General features: G+C 29.5%; 1 protein-coding gene across 1 annotated transcript; it reads left to right on the plus strand.

Moving 5' to 3' along the window:
- Positions 1-5906: 5906 nt before the first annotated feature.
- On the plus strand, positions 5907-7447 carry LOC112282679 (chlorophyll a-b binding protein, chloroplastic). The gene is made up of 2 exons (XM_024520632.3): positions 5907-6107; positions 6299-7447. The coding sequence occupies exons 1-2, from the start codon at positions 5968-5970 to the stop codon at positions 6948-6950; spliced, it is 792 nt and encodes a 263-aa protein (XP_024376400.1). The 5' UTR covers positions 5907-5967; the 3' UTR covers positions 6951-7447.
- The last annotated feature ends 1870 nt before the right edge of the window (positions 7448-9317 follow it).

A 9317-nucleotide genomic window follows, 5' to 3' on the forward strand; every position in this document is an offset into this window, starting at 1 on the left:
GGAGAAGATGAAATGAATTGCAATGAGCCATTACACACAATTCTTTTACTGTGTACTTATCCTAAACACTTTCAATGTAAAGAAGAGCTTTATTGTTTATGTGGGGGAGATGTGTGACACAAAGAGGTGTCCATGCAATAGAATGGGGTGTACACCTAACAATTCCCTTGATTTATGTTGAAGATATTACATATCAATTATATATATAGTATTGTTGTTGGTAGAATATACAAGGAAATTGAAATCAAAATTAGTGCCCAAAATTCTCTATATGTTTTTGGAATGGACGTATGTACAAGCATATGTTAGTTCTTTTAAAGTTTTCATATCTATGGTGAGGATGAAATATGCCATTGTATATGTCAATGAGGTAGAAAAATGCATCTTATGGCAATATATTTACTAAGTGAGTTTTTTTTTTTTTATGAAAAAATAAGAAATAAGAAAAACACATATTGTGTTGGTATTTGTCTATATTTTGTTTGTTGAAATTTATTCATATAGTTTTGATTTTTTTACTATTATTATTTTTAAAATTTTGAAATATTATATATAAAAATAATAACTCTATCATTTATGAAAATAATAAGTCTATTATTTATGAAAATAATGAATCTATTATTTATGAAAATAATAAATCTATTATTTATGAAAATAATAAATCTATTATTTATGAAAATAATAAATCTATTATTTATGAAAATAATAAATCTATTATTTATGAAAATAATAAATCTATTATTTATGAGCATAATAAATCTATTATTTATGAAAATAATAAATCTATTATTTATGAAAATAATAAATCTATTATTTATGAAAATAATAAATCTATTACTTATGAAACTAATATCTACATTATTTATGAAAATAATATCTACATTATTTATGAAAATAATATCTACATTATTTATGAAAATAATATCTACATTATTTATGAAAATAATATCTACATTATTTATGAAAATAATATCTACATTATTTATGAAAATAATATCTAGATTATTTATGAAAATAATATCTACATTATTTATGAAAATAATATCTATATTATTTATGAAAATAATATCTACATTATTTATGAAAATAATATCTACATTATTTTTGAAAATAATCACTATATTATTTATGAAAATAATATCTATATTATTTTTGAAAATAATATCTATATTATTTTTGAAAATAATATCTATATTATTTTTGAAAATAATATCTATATTATTTTTGAAAATAATATCTATATTATTTTTGAAAATAATATCTATATTATTTTTGAAAATAATATCTATATTATTGATGAAAATAATCACTATATTATTTATGAAAATAATATCTATATTATTTTTGAGAATAATCACTATATTATTTATGAAAATAATATCTATATTATTGATGAAAATAGTAACTATATTATTTATGAAAATAATCACTATATAATTTATGAAAGTAATCACTATATTATTTATGAAAATAATCTTTATATTTTTTATGAAAATAATCTTTATGTTTTTTATGAAAATAATCACTATATTATTTATGAAAATAATCACTATATTATTTATGAAAATAATCTTTATATTATTTATGAAAATAATCACTATATTATTTATGAAAATAATCACTATATTATTTATGAAAATAATCACTATATTATTTATGAAAATAATCACTATATTATTTATGAAAATAATAACTATCTTATCTATGAAAGTAATAACTATATTATTTATGAAAATAAATACTATGTTATTTAGAAATTACTTCATAACTTAACCATATAGAAAATCCAAAATAACAGGTTTTTCTTTTCAAACTGAAATCTTCTAATGCAACCAAGTAGCAATGCATTTTTGCAATTTACCACTGCTAAGTGCAATAAAATTGACAATAATTGATTTTATAAAGACAATTAGAGTTGTTTGAATATGTTTACTAAATTAAATTAGTTCTCTTATGGTAGTAGATCCTTCAAGTATTAAAGAAATAATGATTTTCTTATTTGAGAAGTTTGATGGCAATAGATCAAAGTTTCAATGATTTGTCAATCATATAAAATTGGTGATTGAATCTCAATCTCAAAACTATCCAATTTTACAATCACAAGTTATATTTATAGAAAGACTATTTTTTTGTTCTACTTTATTATAATTTTTTCTTATCTTAAACAACATGATTCAATATTGGATAATTTAAAAGTTTTTCTAAACAAGGTTTTAATCCATATATGAAAAACATAATGTAATATGTATTATAATCAATAAGATTTATATTTTGTATTAAAAAAATCAATTATTAATATTATATGCTTCACAATTTTAATAATTTATGACTGATATTAGTTGAGATGATACTTTATTTATTAATAATTATTTTATGGATTAAAATATGAGGTAAAAAAATTGATGTTGAATTTATATAATCCTTAGACATTAAGTTATGCATTTGAATTTGCTGTGAAGTATAACAATTGGATTTTTTAAACTTTGACCTAAAAATTGCAAAAACAGGCATCAACCTTTTTAGAATTTAATAGCAATATCAATGTCTTTAGAATAGATATTTTTTTAGAATCTATTAATCACAAGGTATTTGCTTTTTTAGATTTAGAAGCTTTAACTTGTTTTATTAGATGGAAAGTTTTTTAAAAGATACAAAATATGCTTAATAAAGAAAACTAAACTTATGCATGTAGAAATCATAGATGGTTGTCCGTTGTCTTCTAGAGATGCTATTCATAAAATACTTTGTAAGGAAGTAGCAATAAATGGTTACAATAGTGTTATTTATACCAAATCTATTTTTAATAGTAGAAAGACTTCAAATGGTATTCCAAGTCAATATAAAGATTAACAAGATGTTATTAAAAAGAATAATGCAAATATGTTTTCAAAGAATTGTTCTTATGACTACTCTATTGACCTTTAAGAGAAAGTTGAATCAACATTTAGACCAATCTATAGCTTATCACAAAATGAGTTGACTAAATTTAAGGTATATATTGATGAGAACTTAGCCAAGAACTTTATATGCTATTCAAAATCTTTATCATGAACTTCTATCTTATTTGTAAACAAATAGATAGATCATTACATATGTATGTAGATTATTGATAACTTAATAAAATTACTATTAAAAATAAGCATTCTTTATCTTTGATACTAAGATTTTTTATTAGATCTATACAAAAATAGATCTATAAAGAGCATATAATTAAGTACATATTAAAATAAATAAATAAATAAATTGAAGACTATGATTTGAATCAAGTATGGACATTTTAAATACCATATCATGTCTTTTGGTCTCAAAAATATATTGATTCTTTTTAATATCTTAAAAATGATGTTTTCTGAAAGTTTTAAGATATTTTTTATTTTTTATATATACAAATTTGAATATATTCTAAAAATAGAAAAATTATAAATTTTATATATATCATATATTAAAAAAACTTAAAAATATTGGACTATATGCCAAGATGGAAAAGTAGGTATTTTATACAACTCAAGTTGATTTTTTTGGATATACCATTTCAAAAGAAGGTATTATAATAAATTCTAAATAAAATCAAACTATTATAGATTAGAAGGTTCCTAGAAAAATAAAAGATGTTAAATATCTTTTATAATTTACAAAATATTACTAAATCTTTATCAAAAAGTTTTCTCAAGTTGTAGCTCTACTTATGAATTTGACTTGTAGTAGAATAAAGAAATTAAAGTAGTATTTAAAGCTCTAAAGACAGTTTTTACTTTGACATCAATCTTACATCATGTGGATTTTTTTAAAGTATTTTTTTTTAATAAAAATAGGTATATCAAAATTTACCTTTGGTATAATATTATTATGTATGGGAGCAAGTAACAAACTTCATCATATATCTTTTCATTCAAAAAAGGTTTTAGCAATGAAGATTAATTATGAGATCCTTAACAAAGAACTTTTTGTAATTATAGATTCATTTCAAGAATTACATCAACATCTAAAAGACACTTTCAATCAAGTAGTTATTTATACAAATCACAAGAACTTCAAGTACTCATATAAGCATGGATTTTAAATGGTTGCCAAATATAAACTAAAATAAAATTCCATTAGCTCGTAGATTATCCTAGGTCATAATAATTTTAATTATCTTTTATATTTAATTATACATAATTATTACTTAAAATTCTTGTCAAAAATTTCTTTAATACTTCCAAAATAATTCATTTTTGTCAATGCCACCACAAGATGCTTCAAATTGGTTTTGTTCTCTACAATGCACTTAATATAATATTATTACTTTACCCCAAAACATAAAAATTAAATTTTTCTTATAGATATGTATTTAAGTACAAGTTTTTTTATTAGATATGTATTTATGTACAATTTTTTTAAATCTAATTATAAATAAATACAAAAATTTAATAAAAAAACAAACAAAGTACATACAAAAAAAATAAAAATACAAAAAATTAAAAAATCCTTTTAATAATATCCATATTTAGATATAACTTTATGACTATTACTGATACATAAATTAATATATAGTTTAATTATAATGTAATTTTAAAAAAATATTGTTATTATTTTTATATATAATATTTCAAAATTTTAAAAATAATAATAGTAAAAAAATCAAAACTATATGAATAAATTTTCAACAAACAAAATATATACAAATACCAACACAATATGTGTTTTTCTTATTTCTTATTTTTTCATAAAAAAAAAAAACTCACTTAGTAAATATATTGCCATAAGATGCATTTTTCTACCTCATTGACATATACAATGGCATATTTCATCCTCACCATAGATATGAAAACTTTAAAAGAACTAACATATGCTTGTACATACGTCCATTCCAAAAACATATAGAGAATTTTGGGCACTAATTTTGATTTCAATTTCCTTGTATATTCTACCAACAACAATACTATATATATAATTGATATGTAATATCTTCAACATAAATCAAGGGAATTGTTAGGTGTACACCCCATTCTATTGCATGGACACCTCTTTGTGTCACACATCTCCCCCACATAAACAATAAAGCTCTTCTTTACATTGAAAGTGTTTAGGATAAGTACACAGTAAAAGAATTGTGTGTAATGGCTCATTGCAATTCATTTCATCTTCTCCTTATTTGTCTATTTATTTTATTTTGTTGATCAAATTTTAATCAATTTCATAATAGATTTTATACACTTCTTTAATTTGATTTAAAAAGCTAATTAAATTTACATAAAAAATCTTTTACTATACACATACCCTAAAACTTTTTAGTGCAAGTAAGAGATCTGTTGTGAATATGAAGGAGTGCGTGGCATGAGAGGTGTCCAAACAACAAAAGAAGAATGTCCATACAGTAAGACGAGGTGTCCACCTAATGATTCCTTTACCCATTGAAGTTCACGTCACGCTTATAGAAACAAGCGAAAATTGCAAGAATCAAAACCACATGCTATTGCTTATACAGACCATGCACTAGCGACATGATCATCTAAATCTGTGGAACACACTGGCAAACAGAAGAGGTGCTAGCGTATAAGAATACAAATGAACAACATACATAACTTAAATAAAATGAAAGATTGGCTCGGAAAACGAGTAGCGCACTCAAGACCGCCGGTAAACGGAGTCTAGCGGCGAAGCAAGAGCGGTGCAACCCACCACGCAATTAGATGGCGAGCGTCACGTGGAAGAGCGTGCCTCGGGCGGAATCCAATTCCCTGGTCGGAGATGGCCCGGACCGCATCGAGCTAATAAGTTGACGACATGAACCTCCGCTCATCCGGGTTCCGATATCGTCTTATCCGATAAGTGCTCCTGCTGCCCTTTTATCCTGCTGTGTCCTGCCCCTCCATCTGTGCTATAATTGCCCCTCCCGCCTCCAACTGTAGTTATTGACTCGCAGCGGCTTGCACTTCCGGTGTGTCAATCTCGTGATAGCTTCGCTGTGCATTGTGTGTTTCAGCCATGGCTGCCGCTACCGCCTGCGCTTCTACCGCCTTGGCTGGGCAGAGCTTGCTCAAGCCCGTGAACGAGCTGTCCCGCAGGGTGGGTGCCAATGAGGCCCGCGTCACCATGCGCAAGTCCGCTGGGTCTGACAGCATCTGGTGAGCTTCGCGTTTTTGTGAGTCTGGTAGATGGGTGTTATGCGAGTGCTGATGACACAATGCCGGGTTTATGGAGAGTGTGTCAAGGGTGCTGGTTGGTGTTATGTTTGTTCGGGGACATGCGAGTGGTTTGTGCAAACAGAGGTTGCGATGCTTGATTACTCAGTCGGCGATGTGACTGATTGGTGTAGGTATGGCGCTGACCGACCCAAGTTTCTGGGCCCATTCTCCGGCGAGACCCCCTCGTACCTGAATGGTGAGTTCGCTGGTGACTACGGCTGGGATACCGCTGGATTGTCCTCCGACCCCGAGACGTTCGCCCGCAACCGCGAGCTGGAGGTCATCCACGCCCGGTGGGCCATGCTCGGAGCCTTGGGGTGCTTGACCCCTGAGCTCCTGGCCAAGAGCGGTGTGAAGTTCGGAGAGGCCGTGTGGTTCAAGGCTGGCGCCCAGATCTTCAGCGAGGGAGGTTTGGACTACCTCGGCAACCCCAGCCTTGTGCACGCACAGAGCATTTTGGCCATCTGGGCATGCCAGGTGATCCTGATGGGAGCCGTGGAGGGTTACCGCGTCGCCGGTGGTCCCTTGGGTGAGGTGACGGACCCCATCTACCCAGGAGGTTCATTCGACCCCTTGGGCTTGGCCGACGACCCCGACACCTTCGCCGAGTTGAAGGTGAAGGAAATCAAGAACGGGCGATTGGCAATGTTCTCAATGTTCGGGTTCTTCGTCCAGGCTATCGTCACCGGCAAGGGACCCCTGGAGAACCTGAACGACCACCTGGCTGACCCCGTTGCGAACAACGCATGGGCATACGCCACCAACTTCGTTCCCGGCAACTAGATGTATGATCCGTCGAAGAGATGACGGCTGAGGCGCAAGATCGCCTTGCATTCTGTACCATAGAGGAGTAAGTGTTGCAAATTATTGGCGGTTGGGTGTTTCCAGCCACGCTGGTTCAGTAAAGGATGATTACACAAGAATGAACGTGTTTTGGTGTGCCACGGGAGACGCTGATCCCTGAAATGTCGCAACGTTGGTGTTCGGAACATGTGATGACGAACGGTTGTGTTTACTCCGTGCGTCACCTTGCTTCGACACAGTGTCAAGGCCAGTAGCAGATGGTAGAATGCGGAAGAGTCTGTCTTGCAGTCGGATACATGAATGCAATCCGACTTACAGCGGGTTTGCAGCAACTTCTGTTCCTAGCGAACGAGCAGGGATTGTGTTGGTTGAAGGTGAAAATGAGTGTCAAGTTTTTATGTGAAGAGGGACTGTGAGCAGACAGATTTTCTCTATTCACGGTTTTGAGGAAAGAAATTAATGTGTCCGTTGTCGGAGTTTTCGTGCTGGTTGTGCACCTGGTTCTGAGAATTACTCGATTTGTCATGTTCAATCCTTGTATGAATTATCGCTCATTATGTTTACTATCCTTTTTGAAAACGTGTGAGCGGAAGAATTGAAATCGAGCGGCACTTGAATGTAGAAGTTAATATGATTCAATTCAAGGAGGAGAATCTCTGTAGTCTTGCAATATTCACGGTTTTGAGTAAGGGAAGAGTATTCTTCGTCATGAACACTGATGTGGCAGTTCACCGGTGTGCCGTTGAAAGGGTGTTGCTGAAATGAACTAACGGCCAACTGTTCAGTTACTCTATACAATTTTTGAAAAAATCTTTTTGTTTATGGTTATATGTTATGAATATACCCGAAATAGGAAAAGCACGTAGAGGTGATTATGTGTAAAGCGGAAGTGTAAGAAGTATGCCAAATATGACACATTGTTCTTAAATGACAATTGAACGACCTACTTTAGAAGCTTGTTTACTACATTGTAGCGGGCATTCTCCGTTGATACTCTTCAAACTGACGATCGTACATCAACAGGCAGTAACACCGTTTATGCTTTTAATTCGATCTGCTGTTGTACAAAACATATTGTCTAACCAAATTAAAAGTAATGTCTAATGTAAATGTTCGAAAATTCTAAGCAAATTATATTAAATGTCTACACATTATTGAGTTGTAACAGACCACAAATCTTATAATTAAAAAATAACAATCTTGCTATGTTCTAAAAAGAATCATATTTTATTTTTTTTCAAATTAGATTTTATGTATATGTATATATATATATATATATATATATATAAATTTCAAAATTTAGTATTTTTAATGCATGAAATGTTAAATTGCAGTAAGATTTCTTCTTACAAAGGTGAACTGAAAATAAAAATTTCAATCATTGCAACTATAAAGAAAGATAACAAGAAATGTTTAAGCACACTACTAAAAAACAATCTAAATTTGTTTTGCAATTTTATAGCTAACTTTTAGTACAACCTCAAAACCTAAAAACCAGTTGCCTCACATGTTATAATTTGTAGACTACACTTACAAGTTATAAGATTTGCAAGTATAATGTAGAAAGGAATAAGATTAGTTTTGAATCATCCAATTAGACATTAACAAAAGATCTTAAGATTTAAATTTGGCATACACTTACAAACTAGAAAAAACGTATAGTTTAAAATGTTTCATAGTTTTTATTTAGCTTTCTTAGTTGATGTGTCACTCTTCTTATGTGATATACATTATAGTTCTTTTTTGTGTATCACTACATTTTCCTTACATTGTTACTTCTAGGTTGATCCTACAATAATTTTTAATTGATTGCATTACTAATCTTTGTATTTCTTTGTTCTATTGATAATTGCAACAAAGATTATTTGATGTTTTTTTAACCTCTTTTGTTCAATGCTACATTTTCTTGTCTCTATTTAGAAGGAAAAAGATAAAAATAAAAATAAAAATATTATATTTTACTAATAAGATTCAAATATTATTTTTCTAAAGCAATAACACATCTCAAATAAATAATACCCAATTATTATATTTAAAGATAATGATTCTTCTATTTGACAAAACAAACCTTTCAAATCACTTTCAAAATTGGCTTTTGAGGCTATCTTTCTAACTTACTACTACTTATTAGTTAGATTGATTAGCTACCTATTAGTGATCTCAAGAAGTCATATAACTAAATCTAATGTTTTTAGCACCATTTCCATGTCAATTAGATGAGATTAATATTAAAATTAGCTAAAAGTGGTAAAAACAACTAGAATTTGAATTAACTAAGCCAACGGACTATTGATTGTGCTTTTGCATGGCAATCATTTGAAATTTTTTATTTTAAAAAAGAGAATC

This window comes from Physcomitrium patens, chromosome 5, assembly GCF_059467195.1.
Source record: "Physcomitrium patens ecotype Gransden chromosome 5, ASM5946719v1, whole genome shotgun sequence".
Lineage (NCBI taxonomy): Eukaryota > Viridiplantae > Streptophyta > Bryopsida > Funariales > Funariaceae > Physcomitrium > Physcomitrium patens.